Source organism: Sus scrofa, chromosome 5, assembly GCF_000003025.6.
Source record: "Sus scrofa isolate TJ Tabasco breed Duroc chromosome 5, Sscrofa11.1, whole genome shotgun sequence".
NCBI classification, from domain to species: domain Eukaryota; kingdom Metazoa; phylum Chordata; class Mammalia; order Artiodactyla; family Suidae; genus Sus; species Sus scrofa.
This window is the reverse complement of record NC_010447.5, coordinates 23,110,700-23,133,227: the sequence shown is the minus strand read 5'-3', so window position 1 is coordinate 23,133,227 and position 22,528 is coordinate 23,110,700. Positions and strand designations below refer to the sequence as shown.

At 52.2% G+C, this 22,528-nt stretch overlaps 1 protein-coding gene and 1 non-coding gene across 2 annotated transcripts; both read left to right on the top strand.

Moving 5' to 3' along the window:
• On the top strand, positions 417 to 21,862 carry CTDSP2 (CTD small phosphatase 2). The gene is given in 8 exon segments (NM_001244547.1): positions 417 to 981; positions 14,948 to 15,096; positions 17,324 to 17,362; positions 17,770 to 17,871; positions 18,524 to 18,580; positions 20,782 to 20,874; positions 21,017 to 21,202; positions 21,410 to 21,862. Coding segments are annotated over 8 exon segments (816 nt in total). The 5' UTR covers positions 417 to 917; the 3' UTR covers positions 21,536 to 21,862.
• On the top strand, positions 20,401 to 20,484 carry MIR26A (microRNA 26a). The gene has a single exon (NR_049165.1). It is a non-coding gene; the product is annotated as a microRNA 26a (primary transcript).

The following is a 22,528-nucleotide window of genomic DNA, read 5'->3' as shown; positions in this document are numbered from 1 at the left end:
TCCCCAAATCCTCTTTCAGCCTAGCCGGATTTGGGTTAGGCTTCACGGCTTGTGCTGGTTACCCGAAACGCGGAACCATTCCACCTTACCCAAATACAGCTACAGAGAAAGGAACACCCCAACACTGAGTAGGAAAACGTGAGCTTTGGAGTGTCCTTTTAAGTAGTTGGGGAGGGGGTGTGGCCGAGGGGCCTGGGCGGCCGCAGCCAGGCAAGGGGGGAGTGGCCAGGGGGCGTGGCCGTAGCGACTGGAATGTTGTTGGGTCCTCGGACCGCATAGTAAGGAGGGGCCACGCCCCTTTTCTCGGAGAGGGCCAATCGTAACGCCGGAGCTGTTTCAAGTCTCCCCCCGCCAGCCTGCCCGCCCGCCACCCCACCCCCCTCGGGGATTCGCTTTTTCCGTAACAAAATAGCAAAGCTCCGGATGTTCCGCAGCTCCGGCGGCTCGCAGGTGGAGGGCCCTGGAGCCTAGGACCGTGCTCCTGAGTAGGAGGCTGTAGAAAGTCCGGGTCCAGAACCCGGAGGCGCGCGGGGGTGGGCGCTGCTGCCGCGGGTTGTTTATCTGGAGTACGGAGGGGAGGGGGGAGCCTGGAAACCGCCCCGTGTCCCATTTCCTCCTCTTGTTTTCGCTCCGGATTCTCCATGTTGGACCCAAACTGAGGAGCCCGGAGCTGCCGCCGGGGGATCGGGGCCGGGGGCACCCGGGGGAGCCGCTGCCGGGGCCGCCCGCTCTCGGTACAGGCCGCCTCCCTTCCCGGCCCAGGGAGGGAACAAGAGCAGGCATGTGAACAGCAGTGGGAGTCGGAGTCTCGGGAGCCGGAGCCGGAGCGGGCCCCCGCCCAGGCCCCCCAGCCCAGCACAAGCCTGTGCGCCCGCGCGTCCTCCCGCCCAGCCAGCCCGGGCCCGTGGGATTGTTAGATGGAACACGGCTCCATCATCACCCAGGCGCGGAGGGAAGACGCCCTGGTGCTCACCAAGCAAGGTAAGGGCAGCAACTTCCCAAAACTTTGCGTCGCCCCCAGGCGGGAAGGGGGCTAGCACAGCCCCGAACCCGAGTCGCGGCCCCTGTCTTCTCTGGGCTCAGAGTGGGCGATTCCGACCAGACCCACTACTTCATCCGCCCCGGGTCTGGGTGAGCACTCAGACCCCTGTGAGGGTTGCGCGGGCCCGGGCTCCCAGCGGCGGAGGGGGAGGGGCGTCATCCGCGCAGCTGTCACCCTGTCCTGCACTCCCTCCCCCGCCCCGGGCCGAAAGACCAAGGGGTAAGCGCCTGAAGCGCGTGTCCACCCGCGGCGGTCCTCTCCAGAGTTGGGGGGTGGGGTCGTCACTTTCCCACACCACAGCGCGCGACTGCCCCAGGACCGTGGGGAGGGGAGGGGGGCAGAGGGGTCCCGGGCGGTCCTGAGCTGGAATGGAACCGAGACTAGAGTCCAGCGCTTCCCAGGCCCCACCTCCCCTCCTCCTCCCCCCCACCCCCGCCCAGCCCGAGGTCGCTTCGGCGGCGGGCGGTGACGCCGTCCGGCGGGACTTGGGACCAAGTTCACCGCCCGGAGGCGGGGGCGGCCGCGGTGGGGGAGGGGCCGAGCCCTGGCGGACCCAACCTGGCCGGCCGGCGGACCTGCACTGGGCCCAGGACCTGGGCGCGCCGGGCTCTCGCTGGGCTGCCTCCTGCTGTTTCCTTTAAGCCAACAAGCGCGACCCCGAGGCCCGGCCGGAGCCCCTCCTTGCCCCGGTACGCTTCCCCGGGGCCGCCACTGCACACACAGAGCCGCGTTTGTTTAGCCCGAGAACGGTGTCCCTGGTTACATAATTCGCCGGATGGCATCAGACCCGGCGTGTTTCTGAATCGCGCTGCGAAAAAGTGCGAGTTCTCCGTGGGCAGCGGCTCGCGGCCCCCGCCTTCCTGCGGGTCAGGTGGAGACACGAGGGGGATCGTAGGCTCTTTTTGGGGTGGGCTTGGGATCGGGATCGGGATGAGGTCGAGGCCTATGGGGGAGGGGGGCAGCAGGGAAAAGGTTGGGGTCCGAGGATGGGCTCTCTGAGTTTGGTCTCGGCCGAGGCCCCGAAACTCCCCCTCCCCCACGTTCCTCTTCGAGCCTTGAGGAATGTGTCTAAAATAGCAGGCAGAATTTCCGCGGAGAGTAAGGACTAGCGTCGTTTTGGTTTTTTTTTTTATTGGAGAACTTCCCGGACTGGGCCACCTGGCCTAAGGCTGGGGAGATCGCGCACTTGGGACAAAATTGGGAGTGTTCCAGCCCTTCCCTCGACCCCCTACTACAGGAGAAAAAGGGCCAGCACAGCAGTTGAACATATTGAGGCCTAGAGCCACGGTGTAGCCCCACATCCCCCTACTTAGCAACATTAGTCAGCAGATCACTTATTTCTGGGGTTTGTTGTCCCAAGAAGCTCCCCTAACTTGTGTAGGGGCAAAGAAACCAGGCTGGTGGTTTCAGCCATTCCTTAATTCCCGTGGTGGAAGGGGCTGCAGTGTGTGTGCTTCTTGCATCACTGGCCCTACTTTTAATAAGCCTTGCCTACCCAGAACCCAACCCCCGCCCCCAAGCCCCTGATTCCCTTCTCTCCTGGCTGCATACTAACCAGGCTGCAACTTCGCCCATCTGCTGGCTGCTCAGCCGTGTTGAGGACTGACGAGGGGAGGCTTTCTGTGTTTATAACTTCACTCCTGATTCTTCCCGCTCTCTTCTTAACCTCATCCCAGGCAAGTGCTAGCCAGAAATGAAGAAATGTGGATGTGGAAAGATTCCAGAGGGGGCAGTGTTGATGAGAGGGGGAAGGAATAGCCCTGAGCTTCCCCACTCTGGTCCTCTCCTCCTCTAGGGGCTCAGGAGGTACCTTCCCCTGCCCTCTCAAGGACCACACCAGGAGTGAGGGAGAGTTGGACTGCTGCAGGGACAGCTTACAAATCAGAGCTGAAAGTTTCATCTACCAGGGCAAGTGGCAGGGAACAGAATAGATGACAACAGAAGGCAAGCAGCTGACTTCCTGACAGTGTTGGTTGGATTTTCTTGGAGTTAATGTTTTTTTGGTTTTTTGTGTGGTTTTGTCCTTCAAACTTAATCTTCGAGGAATCGAAATTCTCAAACCTTCACTGGTGGGTCTCTCTCTCCCCATGTAATTTGACTACATTCCAGAGAAGACATTCTTTCTGGGCTGCTTGGGCACCCAGCAAGCCAACTTTCTGAGTCCCTCATCACTTACACACAAATCCTGCATTTTAAAAAAAAAGTGGAGGTGGGGAGCAGATGTTTTATTTACTCCTTTAGGAGTTCCATGCCCTTCCCTCTTCTCCACAGTGTCCCATCTCCAGGCTCTGCCTCCCTTTGGAGAAAGGGGAAGGAGGATTGAGGCTGTTGATTAATCCGTAAATTTCTGGAAAAATACAAATTGCTCCTAGCTTGGGTAGTCTTTTTAGTGAAGTTGTTTGCCATTGCAGGTTTGTTTGTTTGTTTTCCCCCCCTTTCTGTTCTCCGAGCTTTAAGCTTGGCTGGGTGTGTTGATGATTCAAAAGTAATTACAGTATGGGAAGTAGAACAAAGTTGCTGAAAGCATTGATGATAAAAGGACCAAAATTGGATCATCTTCCCAGACAGATGGATGAAATGGCTTCCTCGTACAGCAAAGACAGGGTTGTATGTAATATCCAAAGTAAAAAAGAAAAGTTAATATCAGCTTGGCCAGAAAATGGCCATTTATTGCAGCCCCCTATGAGGGTGTTACCCCATTGCTGGGAGATTGTGCCTTGGCTTTGAGGTTAGATGGGGAGAAGCCAAGGAAGCAAACCCACACTAACCTCCCATTGTAAAACAAGAGGTTGAAGGCATTCTTTTCCAGAGCCTGAGTGACCCACAGCCCCTTTAGGGGAGTTGGGACCTTTTTTACTTTGTTTTGTGAGACCTCACACCCCTTCCTTTCAGGGAGTGGATGATGCTGCCTTTGGTTGTCTCTTCATACACGGAACTGAACAACAGATTCTGGTCACTGACCATCCCTGAGGATTAGGATGGTGGCAGGTTTTTCTAGCTCTTACTTTCTCCCCATCAGGGAGAAATGTTGCCTTATCCTCTCATGTAAAAGCTCAGACACCTTTCACTTGAAAAGTTGTAGCTAAACCCTTAACTTGAAAAGCTTAGACCAAGACTCAGTGTCTCTGGGGCCTCCTTCATTCCTTAGCTTGCTCTGTGTGCGTCCAGGGGTTGTGTTCATAGCTGGCTTCTCCAGCCCCACTGGTTCTTCTTCCCTCCTTGCCCAGTCTCAGCCTTGGCCCCTGTGTGGCTGCTGAGGCTTGCTGCTGTGTCTCCTTTGGGATTGTTCCCCCATCTTGGAGTGAGGAAGGCTTAAGCCTGGTGGTGACTTAAGCTTGTGTTTGCTCTCTCCTAAAGGAACCTAGGGAGCCCTGCTAACTCAGCAACAAGATTTGAAAATGCCCACCACCCCGGGGCTAGGAGTTTGTAGTTCTGCTGCTGAGTTTGACTTGCAGAGCTTATAATGGAGCAGGACTCAGAAATGCTTTGAAAAAACCCCTCTAGAGACAGCAGAGGTGGTGGTGTCCGTGACTCCTATCTCTCCCCCTTCTCAACTATAGGGGGTCTTAAAGAAACTGAGTGGAGGAGAGGTCCCTTTCGTCCTCTTGGTGGGACCTCCCAAATCCCTTATGATCACAGACTTTGTTAAAATGGTAAATACAATAGAAGGCGCATTTCTAGCCAAGGTGAGTTGATGCTTTCAGCCTGTCTATGTAGAGTTAATACTTGTGTTTGTGGCTAAGCATGGGAAAGAAAGACAACATGTATTTATAGACAAATACATATCCTTTCCTCTTCTCAACTCTCTTCCTCCTAGCATTTGGGTAAGTTGGGTTATTGTCTTTTATCCATCTTGGGAAAGTTCATCTCTAGGGATGGTAGTGGGGAGGCAGAGACTGCAGTTAAAGAGTTCATAAGAATTGCTCCCGGAGCAAAATTGGTTGCTTCAGGCCTGGATGCGCATCCCTGCTTACCCCCTTTTCACAGTGAGACTTAACAAATCACTTTTTGTATTCTGAATGACTTAATCTTTAAAATAGGGGTATTGGTCTCTACACTTCCATAATGCTCGGTACTCAGTAGATAATTGATCATTTCTTTTTTAGATAGCTAGACCACCACTCTGGCTCTCCTCCATTCTCCACGGACACAGTACAAACAGCACACAGTCATGTGGGTTTTATTGTTAAAGACAGGTGGCCAGGGGTCAGAGGGCACACTGATGTGGGGGCTTAGGCCTTCTGGAAGGATCAAACTCTGAGGCTTACAAACGGCCTTGCTGCACAGACCCCTTCTTTGTGCCCCTGTGACATGGCATGGGATTTTATCTGCACTAGTGTGAGAGTAGCATGTGCCTTGAGGCTTTTGCCATTCTGCCTGGTGCCTGAGCATCTGGGATGGGAGATGGCCAGGGAACCACACACCTTCTGTGAAGAGTCTCTGAAGTCTAAACCTTTTGCGCAGTTGCTCTGCCTCGCACAAGTGGATATAATGAAGACTTGAGACAACTGTGCGCTGCATTCTCTTACCCTCTGCATTTGCTTTGAGAATTAAGGGGGCCCAGGGAGATTCGTATTACTTTTAGGGAATTCTAGTTACAAGGGGAGAAAAAGAAACTGGATTTTTGAAGAGGAAAGATATCCTTAAGCTATATCTTTGCTGCCGTGGTTTTGGGGTACAACCTGAGAAAGCACAAAAGCAGCATTAAACTGCTGTTCTCCCTGTGTCAGGCTGGCCAGCTCAGGAAGCACAGAATTAACTCACTTTTCTTGGGGACGTGGAATTGGGTGTGGCCCTGTCATGATTCCCTCACTCCTCTGAAATGGAAGAATAGTTTTCAGCTGGGATGCAGATGAGTGTTTTAGCATGCAAATCTTATGAAGGAATTCAAAAATCCAAGCGGAGAAGGTGACTTAGAACTGGAAGCCTCTGTGGACCAGAGGCCAACTAGAACAGAGTTTCTTTGTCTGGCAAAGTGCCTGGTGCTTCAGGTCTGAGTGTGCCTGTACCAGGTCTGTTATTGGGTACCCTGAGCACATGGCCTCCTGGGCAGGAGGTACAAGTATGTTCTGTTTTATTTGTCAGCTATTCTAGGGGTTAGCCTTGAACCTGATCTCTCAGTGGACCTGCTGACATTTTCCTTCCCTTTCCAGGTGCTCCTAGTCCTCCCCTCCTACCCACCCTTCACCCCAAATCAGACTTTGCTCTTATTTACTATTTTTATTCAATACCTTCTTTTTGTCTCTTGACATATGAATTCTGCATTCTGTAGGATTTGCTCTTTCCCACCAGCACAGTTCTCAGGGGACAAATGTGGCCCTAACCCCAGTGAGAGCCCAGCAGATTCATGGGAAAGCTAAAAGCACATACCACAGGCGTGCGGAAGCGCCTTCCCAGGACTGTGGATCCTGGCTCTTCTATCTCCATAGCAGAACAGGGCTAGGGCCCCTCCATCCCGGGAGTAGGGATCTGCAGGAAGAGACAGCGGGCTTGGTCTTTTGACTCTGAGAGTAGAGCAAGTGCCCCTAGGAAGGAGAATCAGACTCTGGGGCACAAGTTCCCTGAGACCTGCAGAGACACTGAACCAGTGAGATGTGGTAGGGAAAAAGGGCCAGGGGGACTCTGGCTGAAATCACCCTCCAGTCCTGGAAGGGTTAGTCAAGGACCACTGGCAGCCTTTAGACATCGCTCTCAGCCAGGGACATGCATCAGAATCTCCTGTGACACTTACTAAAAATACAGGCCCCACCTGGGTCCGACTGAATCAGAGCATGAGCAGGTGGGCCGGGTATACGTGTGTTCCAAATGCTCCCTGTGATTCTGACAGGTGTCCCTGGAGAAGAGCCAGATGAGCACAGCAGTGGCCCCAACTGCCTGTTTAGCCCTGAGCAGAAAGAGTCCCTGGAGGGATCCAGTTTTGCTGTTTGTTGAAGATCTTATGGCCCCTAAAGGGGAGTCCAAAAGTTTTCTGAGTGTCAGTGGACAGAGTAATGATCCCCTCTTACCAGTAATGATCACAGATGATATTTATAGAGCACTTACCTGGGGCAGGTACTATCCTAGCATTTTAAATCTAGTATCTCACTTAAGCCTCCCAGTGACCTTGAGAGATGGCAATGATCCCTACTTGTCAGGTAAGGTAAACCTCCACTGAGAAACCCCAAGCACCTTGTCCATGGGAACATGGCTGGTTCCTGTCAGCCAGGGCTGGCTCAGAGTCAAGCCTAAACCTGACCTGCACTGCCTCGCATTTGCATTGTGCATTCCATCTGTTCAAGCTTCAGATGACTGGAAACCAGCTTGTAAGGGATCATGCAGTGTAGACCTTTCCTGACTGGCCTGCAAGGAAATTGAATGCAGAGTGGTATAGCGCCTTAGGTAAGATCACCAGGCTATTTGAGAGGCTGAAGCAGGTGGGGCAAGAGCCAGATTTCCTGACGTCCAGCTCAGTACTCTCTCGGTGGACACACCTATACTGGTGGGCTGGTCCCTGGTGCAGCCTGGGATGTGGGAGGAGCAGGTGAGTAACCCTGAAGGTGGAACAGACTCCTTGGCAGACTCCCAGCCCTTCTGCAGAGGCCAGCTATGAGAGGAAGGAAGGAAGGAACTGGTTGGCTAACCTCAATGAATATGTGTATGTGTGTGTGTGACTGACGGATTGCTTTTGGTGGAGTCCCGGGAAAGGCCATTTCCCAGGGTTGGCCCTACTCCTACCTCTGTGTGACCTCTCGAATGGGAAGAAATCTCTGTGGTCTCTTTCACTGTGAACTTTTTGAGGTTGAGATTGAGATAAGGGTATGGAAGTGCTTTGTACCAGATGACCAGCAGCCAAGACTTACTGAGCATTTTACTAGGGCCAGGACACATCCTGAGTGCCCTGTAATTCTCCAGCTGTATGAAATGGGAAGTGTTAGTCTTCCCATTTTAGAGATGGAGAAAGTGAGGTCCAGGGCCACATAGCTTGTACCTGGCAGAGCCAGGATTTAAGCCCAAGTCCATGGCGCCTGTGTAACCACTGTGTTGTTCACTGGTCAGAGGAGAGACGGTTGAGGGCCCCTTGCTTTGTCCTGGGCCTTTGTTCCTCTTTTTCTGTCTCACGCTCATGAAGATGTCATCTAAAGCAGGCTCCATAGCTGGAGGGGAAGGAGGCAGTAGGTTCTTCAAGTTTTTCACCAAATCCAAGCATTCTAGAAATCATACAAAGAGCCAAGATAGGGGCTGAAACAGCCACTAAGAGGGTGCTTGTGTCCTGTTGGCAAGTTTCTTTTAGCCTCCCAGCTTCCCATAAGAGCTTGCTCAGCACCTCCTTAGGGGGAGAGGAGGCTTGAGGTAGGTAAGTGTGGCTCCCGGCCTCCACAATGACATCTCTGCTGAAGCGGGCACTGCATACAATAAAAGAGGGGTAGGGTCCAGCCCTTTGGGTTTTCCTGGATGGCATCTCAGTTCCATCCCTGCTGCTGCTGTGGGTCATCACATCACTTCCTGACATCCACCAAGAGCACTCTGCCAAGGGGCTGGGGGCTGAGCCTGCTGCTGACACTTCTGTTAGGAAATCGCTCTGGTCCAGGACCTGTTGCTTCTTCTGGAAACTCTTACCACAACCCCAGTATATTTTAAGGTATGTTAGAGCTGCCCAGGAGGGTGTTTAGCCAGTAACTTTTAAAGGCTGATTCTGAAATTGACGAGTATCTTGATCCTGTTTCCAGAAGTCTCCTGCTCCCAAAACTGAGTCCTTATGTTGAGAAAGGAGCAGGGAAAAGGCAGGCAAGGTAGCAGGTGAACTGGGTCCCCCTACTCTCACCCCACAGTTGGCATCACAGACCCAGGACTGAGAGAAGTCCTCCTTAGAGAGGGAGAGGCAGGGAGCCCTCCCGCCTGGGGAAGGGGAATTCATGGAAAAGGCTGCTTAGGTAGGACAGCCTGGTTGCTGGCCTCGGGGAGGGCACTGGTGTAGATAGAACATGCTGGTATGAGCCAAACAGCATGGCTTAAACTACTTTTTTTTCCCTTTTCCATTTTTTTTGAAGGGGGGGGCTGCCCCCACAGCATGTGGAAGTGCCCTGAGCCAGGGATCGAACCTGTCCCACAACGGTGACCCCAGCCAGAGCAGTGACAATGCCAGATCCTTAACATACTGAGCCACTGGGGAGCTCCTAAAACTACTATTTAAAAGTCTCTGTCATCAGCTTCACAGCTGCTCTTTGGAACTTTGGGAACTGGTGCTGAGCTAGGTGAGGCCCTCCTGCCTTGTCACCTGAAGAGAGCAGTGTCAGCAGGTGAGCACTGTGGAAACTGGTACACCCTCCCTATTGTTTCCAGTCTTTTCTGTGTGGGAGATGTCTAGGCATCTCTTACCTTCTTGTTCCCCTGCCAGCTCACCTGATGGTCTAAGAACCCTTCCGTCCACCTGGCACTCGAGGGCCAGTCTTTAGCCAAGGCACGGATGCCCCTTACCGAGGACCTGGGAAGACTCCTCTCCATGGGGAGCCCCACTCAGATGCATCTTGGCTGCAAGGCCCAGGCAGCCGGCCAAGAAAGGCCGGAAATGCTCCAAATACTCTCCTTCCTCCAATAGCTAAGGGGAGGGAGGCCCCTCCGAGAGGCCATTTTATAGTGATAGCCAGGCTAAATCCTTTGCTGTGGGGGGATAAGAGATGGTGGAGAAGCAAGTACTTTTGAGGGATGAACCAAGAAAGCATCCTTCTACATGAATGGGCTTGTTAAAATCCGACAGCCCATGAGTTTGCCTTCTGCAAAATCCCAGGTGGATGTGTGAGGAGTTTCTTTGCTGGGACACGAAGCTATGTTGTTGGCAATGGTGATATCTGAACCTGACCTTCAGAAGATGGTTAAAAATAGTGTTGCCCTGGCAGAGCCAGTCTTCACCTGCACATGCGCGTGCGTTGTGTGTACACACACTTGCACGTATGTACACAAGCTTCTTAAGAGGCAGAGGTAAACAGGCAAATAGTGTCCCCACCTGGTGCTTCTTGAGGGCAGTGGTGGTGGACATAGGGGAGAGGGCATTGTGTGTCGAAGGGAACAGCCTCCCCTGCTTTCCTGTTATTTGAAGATACCAGCCAGGGAGACTGTAACTAGAAAACAACTTTTGTAGTGAGTTTGGGAGAAAGTGTAGGGGTAGTTTTGACTTTTCAAAGTCTGCTCATGATTGGAGTTCCTCTGGCACCTTTCTCTTCTCTTCTTGAGTTTCAGCCACGTGCTAGGGGTGAGAGAGCTCCTGATCTCCTGTTCCTTCCCTCCTGGAATGGGGTCCACAGTGTTGCCAAGGAGTGGTCACCTCCCCTTAGATAGCTTACTATAACAAGTGCGGCATTTAGTGTCAGTCCACACAGCGCATTGCTGTGCTTAGTAAGTTTCGTTTTCCTCTCAGTCAGGAGAGGGGTCTTGCTGTTAGCCCAGTTAATGGATGAGGAAACTTGGGCTCAAAGAGGCTGTGTGGCTAAGTCAGTAACTGGCAAAGCCTGGACCCCAGCCCAGATGATCCTGGGAGTGGGGGAGGGGTGATGCCTCTCGTGTCCCCCCTTCTCTTCACACCCTGCCTCAGTGAGAAGCCTCTCAGCAGTGAGCTGGAGGGGTTGCCTGGCTTCCCTGTTCTCAGCCACCTATGCACTTTCACAGACCCTGTTAGGTCTGTGCTCATCCTCTTTGACAATCAGCCCCAAACCAGATGTTTGGAGCAAGGAGAGGAGTGCACATTAGCAATTAGGAAGGAGAGAAGGGCTGGGTGTTCACAAAGTGCAGGAGGATTAAAGAGGAAGAAGAGGAGTTCCCGTCATGGTGCAGTGGTTAATGAATCCGACTAGGAACCATGAGGTTGCGGGTTCGGTCCCTGCCCTTGCTCAGTGGGTTAACGACCCGGCGTTGCCGTGAGCTGTGGTGTAGGTCGCAGACGCGGCTCGGATCCTGCGTTGCTGTGGCTCTGGTGTAGGCTGGTGGCTGCAGCTCCGATTCAACCCCTAGCCTGGGAACCTCCATATGCCGCGAAAGTGGCCCAAGAAAATAGCAAAAAGACAAAAAAATAAATAAATAAATAAAAATAAAGAGGAAGAAGAGCAGCTGGTTATGGGGCTACATGACACCCACTGGAGTCCTGCCCTCCCTCGTTGGATAACTGTGCAATGCAGTTCTCACTGCCCTGTAAATCTTGCACCAGGAGAGCAGAGCCAGTGTCCCTTCCAGCCTGCACCTGGCTGTCAGGGACACAACGCTGAGTGCTGGCTGAAAAGAATCCTTTGAAAGACACTCTGACACGAGTCTCTGATCCCACTCTGCTATGTGTTTCCCCTTACCCTTAAACCTGCTCAACAGTGGATCTTGGACCAAAGCTCCTGGCTTTACCTCCTCCTCCCGCCTCATTGTTCTTTTGATCTCCTAGAGGTATCTGCTGGTCAGAGCAGGTGCAGGGCCGGGGAGGGGGTGCTGAAGTGGGCCCTGGAGTGTAGTCCCAGAGCCTTGTATTATTTTACCCCTTGCACCTTTCATGGACTGCCCAAGAGGACAGCAAAGAAGGGAGGCTGGACCCCAAACCGATGCTTTACAGCGCAGCCTAGGGAGGGTTAGAGCAAACACTTAAGAGATACCAAGAGTACCCCACCACCTCCCAGTTGTTGGAGGAGTAAACGCACATGATCCCACCCAAGTTGTTGGGGACCCTGTAGAGGAGTTGTTAAGAGCCCTGGCTCTGAATACAAATCCTGGCTCTGCTGTCTTACTTCCTCTGTAACCTTGAGCAGGTTCCTTAACCTCTCTGTGCCTCAGTTTCCCTTCTGTAAAATGGGGGATTAGTGCCTACGAATGGGTTTGTAGTGAGGATTAAATGAAACGATGATGTCAAGTGTTCTAACACAGGCCTGGCCTATCATCAGTGCTCAGTAAACATGCCAGTGGCCTAGAAATACCAATTGGTTTGTCTCAGGTGCTCAGCCCCTTAGAGCCCACCTCATAAGTGTGCCTTTTCTGTTTCTCACTCCTCTGGGCAGTTGCAAACCAGTGAAGGGTTCCACAGGTTCTGGCTCTGTAGAAGTGACAAAGGTCCTGGAGGGCCCTGGAGTTATTCATTCAGCCAAAGCTACTGAGCACCTACTACTCAGCAGGCTGGAGGCCAATGAACATACCCAGCTGAGGCCATTGCAGGCCCTGCCAGGAGGCAGCCATGTTGGGGGCAGGCCAAGGAGGCTCTGATATGTTTTCAGTGGCAGTGCTTGTAAAGGTAAGGAGGACAGACAGCCTGGAGAAGGGCTGAGGGCAGTAGGGCCTCATTAGGGGAGGAGATGGTGAGGGATGTTTGGGGTATTGACCTTGCTGTTGTGGTTCTGGGGTACCTTCCCCAGGCGCTGCAGCTCTGCTCTGCTCTGCTCAGAGCGCCTGCCCCTGAGGTCAAGGCATTTGTGGTCTCTGAGGGCCAGGGGCTGCCTGGTCACATTGTCTTCTTGAGAAGACCCTCATCCCCTGCAGAGTCCAAACCCAGCTTGAGCAGCCCCCACCCCCTCCCCACCAAGCTCCCTGTCTGAGACCAAAGCGCTTCTGCCTGTTGGGCCTCCCGCAGTGGGCTCCAGCGAGTCCTCTCCGTGGCCCCAGCCAGCTGCCCCTTTCACCCCCCTGCCTCTCAGGATTACTCAGCCTTCACAGCGTCTGTCACTAAGATGCAGAGTGCGTTCATGATGGCCTCTCTTCAGGAAAAGCTTGGGCTGTATGGCCTTTTAAGAAAGGCTCAGTCCCCGGGGTTAAGCCTCTGATTGTGGTTCTGCGTGAAGAAACCATAAACCAAAGGAAAAGCGATGGTTCAGCTTTGGTCTTGGAGCTTTGTGTCAGCGTCTCCTTGAGTCCCTAGGCTTGGAATTGAATGTGGGCCATACAGGCAGGTGGAGAAGCTGTCCTTTCCCGCCAGTTTCTGCATAGATTATTCAGGGAAGAAAAAAATCCAAGGACCCTCTCATCTTTCTGTTTTTAAGTGCTGGGCTCTGCTCTTGTCTGTCTTCTGGACTCAGGGGCCTTGGGCAAGTTCTCCAATGAAACTTCTTCCTTCAGGGCAAAATCCCCAGTCTCTGGAAATCTTGTTTCCTCCACCAGGGCCTGAAACTTGAGAATGATATCCAGGTTTTTAGGCTAATTGTTGGGGAAGTATGAACATTTTCTAAAAGGTTTCTAATGGTCTCTCCTCCCTGAGACGAAGGATCTGCGTGGAGGCGGGGGGGAGGGGGGAGTGCTGGTCTTGACCTGCCAGGGGGCCCTCAACCTTTCTCTTGAGCCAGAGCTTAGTCCGTTGTCCTGGGGCGGTGCTGACTGCCACTTGACTGGCGGTCAGCAGCCATTTCCTTACCCTTGGTTCTGGGGAACAGAGTTTGGTTTTTCTCTCCTTTCCAGGGGCTCAGGCAGCCTAGTAACTGGGTGTTAAATGGCTCTCCCATCACCTCTTCTGCAGGAGCCACCTCTGTGCAGGTGCAGTGTGTGCTCTAAGGACTGTGCCGAGGGAGTTTGGCCTTGCTTTGGGGGGTGGGGGTACCACATTGCCACTTCTTTACTTTCTCAAACCCAGTAACAGTTCTCCTCAGGGCCACGTTCTGTTGTCTTCACCACCACCCCACCCCCAAAGATAGGCGTTTCCTGCGCTTATTTTCCTGCAGAGTAGAGTGGGGTAGATTTCATCCTAAGGCCAGTCTCCCACCCTGGTGCCAGGAGAGGAGACCTGTGGCTGAGGACCATTCTGGTAGCAGTTGTGTGGCGCCACCTCCTGGCCACAGTACCCATCCTGGCTTCCTACTCTTGCTCATCAACAGTTGCCAGTTCACCTAAAATAAAAGCTTGAAAAAGATATTCCAAAGTCCATTTCTGATTGATCCTGTAATGCCCATAGATCTTTTTTTTTTTTGTCTTTTTGTCTTTCCAGGGCCACACTCGCAGCATGTGGAGGTTCCTAGGTTAGGGGTCTAATTGGAGCTGTAGCCGCTGGCCTACGCCACAGCCACAGCAATGCCAGATTCAAGCCGCATCTGCAAACTACAACACAACTCACAGCAACCCACTGAGCAAGGCCAGGGATCAAACCCACAACCTTGTGGTTCCTAATCGGATTTGTTTCCGCTGTGCCACCACAGAAACTCTGCCCATGGCTTTTTGTATCATCTTGGCCTTTCTGGAGCTGCTTTTCCAAGTCTCCTATTAAAATGGCTTTGTATTTCCAAAACCCAAATTGTCAAGGTGGGACTTAGCAGCTGTAGCCTGGAAGCAGGGGCGTCAACTCAGAACCCAACACTGGAGGTGTGTGTCCCAAGAGTAATATGCCTTTGGTTTTTGAGGGAAAAGAGTGTTAAGGTGAGTGGCTGGAGTGGGGAGGACAAACGGGTGTAAACGAAGCATGTAGCTTCTTCTTGGGGCTGAAGCTCTTCCATTTCCTAGTCTGTTTTAGTCTGGGCTCAGTGGTACCACTGATCCAGAATTGAAGAAAGCCGACTCCAGAACAAGACTGCAGCTCCACAAACTTGAAAGGGTCTAGCCTGCTCCCTTCTCTAGAATGGATAGTGTTCTGGGAACTAGTGGTAGGGAGGATTTTTGTTTTTGTGAACTAATTGGAGGATTCCCTCAGTGTGCTACCAGAGTGGATTCTATACCTGGCCTGTCGTTCAGTGCCCCTCTCCCACCATGGAATAAAGAGCATATTTTCTGCAGCATATTTCCCAAACCAGGGACTGGGGATTCCTGCTGTTTCTTCTTTATAGAGAAAATGTTGGAATAAACAAGTACGTTTCACCGTTGACTGTATTTAGTTGTTCGCCAAGCATGTGCCATGTGCCCTGATAGAGCGTACAGACTAGTGGGGATATGGCACATGGGTACCTGTAGACAGATACCCTGTAGCTAATGCCTGTGTCATTCCCTCCACTCTAGGCCTGGTCTCCAAGTCCTCTCCTAAGAAGCCTCGTGGACGTAATATCTTCAAGGCCCTTTTCTGCTGTTTCGGAGCCCAGCATGTTGGCCAGTCCAGCTCCTCCACTGAGCTCTCCGCGTATAAGGAGGAAGCCAACACCATTGCTAAGGTAGCTGATTCAGGCTGGTGTCATGCAAGGATGGGACTGCTAATGGGCAAGTGGGGGTCCCTACGACCATAGCAGTTGGGCAAGTCAGCCTTGGCTTGAGTCAGAAGATCTCTGGCCCAGAGGAGGCCCTTTTCTGTCCTTCCCATGGTCCATCTTCTTCCTATTGATTCCCATTTGTGTTGTTGGCCATCCAGATGTCCCTGTGGTTTCTGAGGGCCTCTTCCGTCCAGATCCTTCCAGGTTCTGGGAACTGTGCAGGTGCTTTGCACATGTTGTCTCATGTGACCCTCAGCAGTCCTGCAAGGAGAGTCACAGGATTCCTACTCACAGACATGGAAACTGAGACCCAGAAGGTTAATGAAGAGTTAATGGTTAATAAATGGTAGTACAGGAGTTTGAACTCAGATCTCTATGGCTGTAAGTCCTATGATTGTTGTGGGGTGGGGTTTTGATTTGTTTAGTTTTGTTTAGACTCTGCAAAAAATCCTTCTAAGTTACTTGGCTTTTAAGGAACCAAAGAAGTGAAATTCTATCACACTTTTTTTTTTCTCTTTTTTCTTTTTTGGCCACCCTGTGGCACACAGAGTTCCCAGGCCAGGGATCAGATCTGAGCTGCAGTTACGGCCTTTGCCACAACTGTGGCAATGCCAGGCCCTTGACCCACTGTGCCGGGCTGGGGATCGAACCTGCATCCCAGCGTTCCCAAGATGCCACCAATCCCATCATGCCACAGCAGCAACTCCAGAATTCTCTCACACTCTTGATACTCCTTCCAGCACTGTACCTATGAGAGACATCTGGAAATGTGTGCATGTCTTTGATTCTCACAATGACCAAAAAAATGCTCTGGCGTTTCAAAGGTGGAGACAGAAATCATTCTTTCCCCAATGCAACTGGTGGTACTCTCTAAAATACCAAGGGTTAGCTATCCTTCCTCTCTTTTAAAGCCAAGCTAAAGACATGCACATCAGTGAAAATCACTTCATTATCCAAAAGGAGGAAATGATTAAATGAGGTATAACATGGCAGTGTTATCATTCCTCTGCGTATAAGGAGGAAGCCAACACCATTGCTAAGGTAGCTGGATTCAGGCTAGTGTCATGCAAGGATGGAACCGCTATGAGCAAGTGGGGGTCCCTACAACCACAGCAGTTGGGCAAGTCAGCCTTGGCTTGAGTCAGAAGATCTCTGGCCCAGAGGAGGCCAGAGATGGGGGAAAGATTGTCTTTTTAGGGCCACACCCATGGCATATTAAAGTTCCCAGGCTAGGGGTTGAATCGGAGTTGTAGCTGCTGGCCTACGCCACAGAGACACCAGAACCAAGCCATGTCTGTGACCTACACCACAGCTCATAGCAACGCCAGATCCTTAACCCACTGAGTATAGCAGGGATTGAACCCCCATCCTCATGGATACTAGTCAGATTCTTAACCTGCAGAGCCACAACAGGAACTCCTGAACTAAGAGCTCACAATGATGTAAAAAAGTATTGACTTACAACATTAAGTCAAAAAGCAAAATAAAAAATTATGTATCTTGGAGGGTGGAGAAGACTGCTAAAACAAGCTTGAAGGAAAGGCCCTAAAATGCCAACGTTCTGTTCTTCTGAGTGCTAGGATATTAATTTTTCTTCAGGATTTTCATTAAGATCACTTATGTTTTATAACAGTAACATTTTTATTATTAGCAAAAGGTGGGAAACGCCTTTCTGATCTGTCTGCACTCCACCTCCCCTCGCGTTTCAGGGCCCATAATGTGAGTTCAAGTTGGCTTACTTAGGTTTTGTAGGGGCTCAGCACCCACCCCATCCAATGTATCCTCCCAAGGAGGATGTAGAAAACACATTTAAAGAGAAGCCTGGTTTCTAGGACTAAACAAGAGGCTAAACACAGGGAGGAGTTCCAATTTGGTTCTGCCTCTGACTCTGCATCCCGCATCAGTTCCTGTTCCTCAGGGGAGCTGAGAAGCTGTGGCAGCTGAGAGCCAGGATGCTGCCTTCTCCCTCCTTCATAAGGCCTAGTGTGGAAAGGAGGCTTTGGTCTTTTCCCTTTCCTGCCTAGCTCTTAAGGAATGCCACTTTTGTCATATCAGGGCATTCCAGGATGCTGGGGTTTGGGGGAGAGAGTATCCGCCCACCATCCCCCGCCCCGCCCCCGCTTGAGTGGGCTTTAGACAGCTAGGAAAGGCTTTGCTGGGTTGGTGCTAACTGCCTCCTTTTCTCCCGCAGTCGGATCTGCTCCAGTGTCTCCAGTACCAGTTTTATCAGGTATGTGAATCTGACAGGATATGTGCTCAGAAGCCCCAAGACCCAGTGATCCCTCCTAATAACTGTATGCCACAATACCTTCATTCCTCTGTCTGACTGGCTGCCCTGGGAAGGTACTTGTCCCAGATACTTGTTGATGGCCCAGAACATGCAAGGCATTGTTGAAGGGACGGCTAGCTGGCCTCCATCCCTAATATCCGGATCACTTCATGGTCCCAGTGGGAGGCTGAAGCGAGGAGCCAACTCTGTCTCTTCTTTCTCTACCTACTTGGCCTTCAAGTGTGCCTCTCTTGGGTTAAGGGGGGGGGTGCCTTCTATCTCCTTGATGCGCCCAGCTCTTCCCAGAGTTCTGCTAAGAGAATTAGGCTTCCTTGGTGGCAGATTTAGCAGTCTGGCTCTGCTTTTAGATCCCAGGGACCTGCCTGCTCCCAGAGGTGACAGAGGAAGATCAAGGAAGAATCTGTGTGGTCATTGACTTGGATGAAACTCTTGTGCATAGCTCCTTTAAGGTAACTTGACATCTGGAGCCCTCCTACACCCATCTTGAGCTGTCTTGGGCACCTGACAGGCATGGTGGGCATGGGCAGGTGCATGAAGCGGTCTAAAATTGATGATGGAAAAGAGATCAGAAGGGGCAGGGCCAGCCTCTGGCATTTGGCCACACTGACATCACAGATATCTGGAGAGCCCACCAGAGCACTCCCCAGTCACTGCCAAAAGGCTTCAGCCGCACACCACTCCCCAGTCACTGCCAAAAGGCTTCAGCCGCACACCACACCCCACACAAGCCCCCCACCCCGCCCTGTCATGCAGCACAGGAGCCACCAGGGCTCTGTAGAGGGCCCCACAAGAGGGGTTGAGTTAGCCTGGTGCCATGCCCCTGTCCATTTTATCAGAATGTTGTTAACTAAGAAAACCCAGAAACTCTCTCAGTTCAGGTATTATTTGGGGGTGGTAGTAAGTAGGGAGAACTAGAAGGAGTGTCACACCCTAGGGTGGGGTTAGAACCATTTAGTGGGGTGGCACAAGCTTTCTGGAACCTCTGAGATCTGTCGCTCCTCACCCCTCCCAGGGGATGGGGCAGTAGCCATGGCAGGGACTGGGGTGTGGCCAGGCTTGTCCCTTTCTACGAGCTGACTCATTAACTCCTCTGCCTTCCAGCCGATCAACAACGCTGACTTCATAGTGCCTGTAGAGATCGAGGGGACCACTCACCAGGTGAGCTGCCTGCCAGGCCACGCCCAGCCCAGAGGCCCTGGGCTCATCTGCCCCATGGGGCTTGCATCCCATTAGTTGATCCTTCCCTGTAACTTCAGCATCTCCATTTTAATCTGTACCTTTCACACTTGAGGCTTTTTCATCTTAAAAAATTCAACCCCTCATCCCCCTCTAGCTGTTACCTTTTTTCTCTCTGCAGCCAAGCTGTTTAAAATTAAATGTTATTTAATAATATAATAGCTATTGTTTCTCTCCCCCACCTCCACTGAATGTGGCCAGCATTGTTGTATGATATATTACATTTTCTCTAATCCTGAGGAATTGGTGTTTCTACCTGTTCCAGGCAAGGAAGCGAGTACTAGCTTTTCTCTCCTCCCCTGCCCACCTCTTCCATCTAGCTGGTGAATTTCTTCCTCCCAGCTCAGGCATCTCCTCCTCTATAAAGCTTTCTCTAATTGCCCTCCCCTTGGAGTCCCAACACTGGATTCTGCCACAATAACTGCTCCATATGCATCTCTCAAAGAGCACTTGAGGAGTTTCCGTCGTGGCCCCATGGAAACGAATCTGACTAGTATCCATGAGGACGCAGGTTCGATCCCTGGCCTCACTCAGTAGGTTGACATGAGCTGAGGTGTGGGTCGAAGATGTGGCTCGGATCCAGTTTTGCTGTGGCTACAATGTAGGCTGCAGCTATAGCTCCGATTCAGCCCCTACCCTGGGAAACTGTGCTGCAGGTGCAACCTTAAAAAAAAAAAAAAAAAGAGCACTTGAATCTAAGATTGGGCTCTGGCTTCATATAACCTGCTCAGGTTAAGGATCCTGTGGTGTTGATCATGAAGAATCATTTACTCCAATGCTTGCCCAGAGGCCTGCAAACTGGCCGGAGAGTCAGGGGCCATCAGGAACAATGTCCTGGTAATCCTGATGCTTGTTTGCATGTCCTGGTCAAACAGAAGAGTTACTGGTAGGGAAGTGGGGTTTGAGGCTTCTGTGGGTGGTCAGCACTATCCCAGCAGAGGTGCCCTGCCAGGCCCAGTGCCGGCCTCTGCACAGCAGCCCTTTATGCTCTGGTTGAGGGTATACAGATGTACAGAACCCACAGGGAAAAGACAAAGGCACGACTTCAAACAGGCAAATTTCACAGTATGTTTCGGTGAAACCTGGTTAACAAGGAGAGGTGTGAATAACGGAAAAGGGATGAGATTAAAATGAGCGATGGGGGGAGTGTCTGTCTGCAGAAGGTGGGTTTTCTGCAAAGAATGATGAGAGGATGCCAAGTTGATGAATAGCCAGGAAGAGGGAAGGGCTTCTTGAAGGTTGTGGTTCCTACTGCAGAGCTGGGAGGGGTCTAGTGAATAGATGGCCAATCCAGGCCCCCTCCAGGAGGAGGGTCATGGCAGCATGTGCTCTTTGAGCAGGGAGTAACCTGGATAAAAAGAAGGAATGGTTCTGGTAGCACCTGTGCAGACTGGATGAGAGGGGAACACCTGGTTGGAGACAGGGACGGAGTAGACAGCAGACCCACAAGGGACAGGCAGCCAGTGAACTTTCTAGGTCTTAATGTGCAAGGTTATGAAAGGTGGACGTAAGTGATGGGGTGGCTGGCAGGAGCAAGCACAAAATGGGTGGGGATCACTAGAGCAAGATGCTGCAGGGTGTCTGCAGCATCTTGGCGGTCATTGAGGGGAAAATGTCACTTTCCCCTGGTGCCTTTCAGAGCTCTGTGAGGACATGAGGTTTCAGGAAGTATCTGCGACCTTGCCTGATGGGGACTTGGACTGACTGTCCTGCCAGAGCCAAGGACAGGAAACACCCACAGAGGCTGTGGCTGGATTCAAGTAATCCAGGATAGGCTGTTTCCATCTGTGAGGCCTATTCTTGATTACTTGTTTCTGGAGGCAGCTAAATGGTTCACCGCCGGAAACAGAGATGGCTCCTGAGACATAGGTGTTTTGTGTTTCTTCCTGAGCTGGGTCAAGGTTGGGGCCACTGAGCCAGCAAAAGCCTGGTGAGGAGGTGATCCTAGTGCCCTAGTCTGTGGGGCAGAAGCCTTCCACCCAGGTGGTCCCAGAGGCTGGGGCGTGAGAGTCTGCACAGAGTAAGGTCTGAACCTGCTTGCTGTGTAAGTGCTTCGGTAAGTGAGTGATGCTGTGATGATTCACCATAGGGATGCCTCCAACAAGCTCTCTGCCTTTCCTCAGGTGTATGTGCTCAAGAGGCCTTATGTGGATGAGTTCCTGAGACGAATGGGGGAACTCTTTGAATGTGTTCTCTTCACTGCCAGCCTGGCCAAGGTACCTGGGGGCAGGAGGGGAGTAAAGAACTGGGAGCAGGCGTGGCAGCTACAGGAGTGGTCCAGCAGCTCCTGCTGGTCCACAGGATGCCAAAGGGAAACCAGAACTGCATCCAAACAAAAAGCATCTTCTCTTCTCGCAGTATGCCGACCCTGTGACAGATCTGCTGGACAGGTGTGGGGTATTCCGGGCCCGCCTGTTCCGTGAGTCCTGCGTGTTTCACCAGGGCTGCTATGTCAAGGACCTCAGCCGCCTGGGAAGGGACCTGAGGAAAACCCTCATTCTGGACAACTCGCCTGCTTCTTATATCTTCCACCCAGAGAATGCAGTGAGTGGCCCAGATAGGCCCACAGTGCAGGGATGGATCGGGAGTCCCTGCCTTGGGAGGGAGGAGGAGAGGGTGGTGGGAGCACGGGCTTGACCAGAGGAGCGTACCATCCCCGGGTGGACGCAGCCAGCCTCCACGGGCTCTGGGGCAGGGGAGGGGAGAACTGGAAAAGGTGGGGAAGACTTACACGACCTTTTCCTGCCCCAGGTGCCTGTGCAGTCTTGGTTTGATGACATGGCGGACACTGAGCTGCTGAACCTGATCCCAATCTTTGAGGAGCTGAGCGGAGCAGAGGATGTCTACACCAGCCTTGGGCAGCTGCGGGCCCCTTAGCTTTTTCCCTGCTGCCAAGCAACGGCCATCCCAGTAGGGGACTTTCCTACACTGTGCCTTTATGATCAGCCTGACAGAGTAGAAGCTGGAGCATCTCACCAGATGAGGCCTGGAAATAGAAGTGATTGGAAAGAGCTTTAGGACAGGTTAGATGCCAAGTGGGCAAGTACCAGACCAGCGATACCCAGAGCTGCCTGCTCCCTGAGACGGGTTCCCGAGGTTTGTGTGTGCGTGTGTCTATGTGTGTGTGTCTTGCCTTGACCTGTGGTCCTGGGATATAAGTGTTTCAGGTTCGGGGAGAAGCTGAATGATCAAAACTCTTCCCAAGTTGGTCTCCTCTCCTGTCACGCTGAACGCCATCGCTCTCTGTAGGGATGAAGACTTGGAGGTCCTATTGCCAACCCCTTGGCCTCTCCTCAGTGTTGTAAGGCTTATGCCAAGGAGAAAGGAAGGGTCAGAGGCTGCCTTCAGGTGCCCCTGGCACACACCTTTCTGAAACCTTTCTCCAGCCAGCTGCTGCAGACAGAAGACATCTCTGGGAAGATGAAAGAAAGCTTGTTTCCAGAACTGGTAGCCCAAGCACTGCGCTTGCCTCCAGCCAAGGAGTGCCTGGCGCAGGCCCTTTCTATATCTCCCCAAGGCTTGGGCAGTGGGCCTGCCTTCCTCACCACCTAGCCATAGTCTTGAACCTGTGTGGAAGGAGGTCTTCTCCCTGTCCTGGAAGAGGACAGATAACTGGTTTCCGTTCTTTTGACTCTTTTAAAATTCTCTTTCTAAGTATGGCGTGTTGGGCCTGTTTTGTTTCTTGCAATCCTGGGCCTGAGATGAATGTGGGAGGCCCTGGAGGTGCAGGGAAGACGAAAATCCGCGAAGCATGAATGTGTGTGTCCCCTTGGCTGTGTCCCTGAGTCTGCTCTTTACGGATTCTCTGCTGGTGCTGGCACATGGGCTTTGTTCCCAAGTTTAGGAAGAGTGCTCTGGTCCCATCCTCCT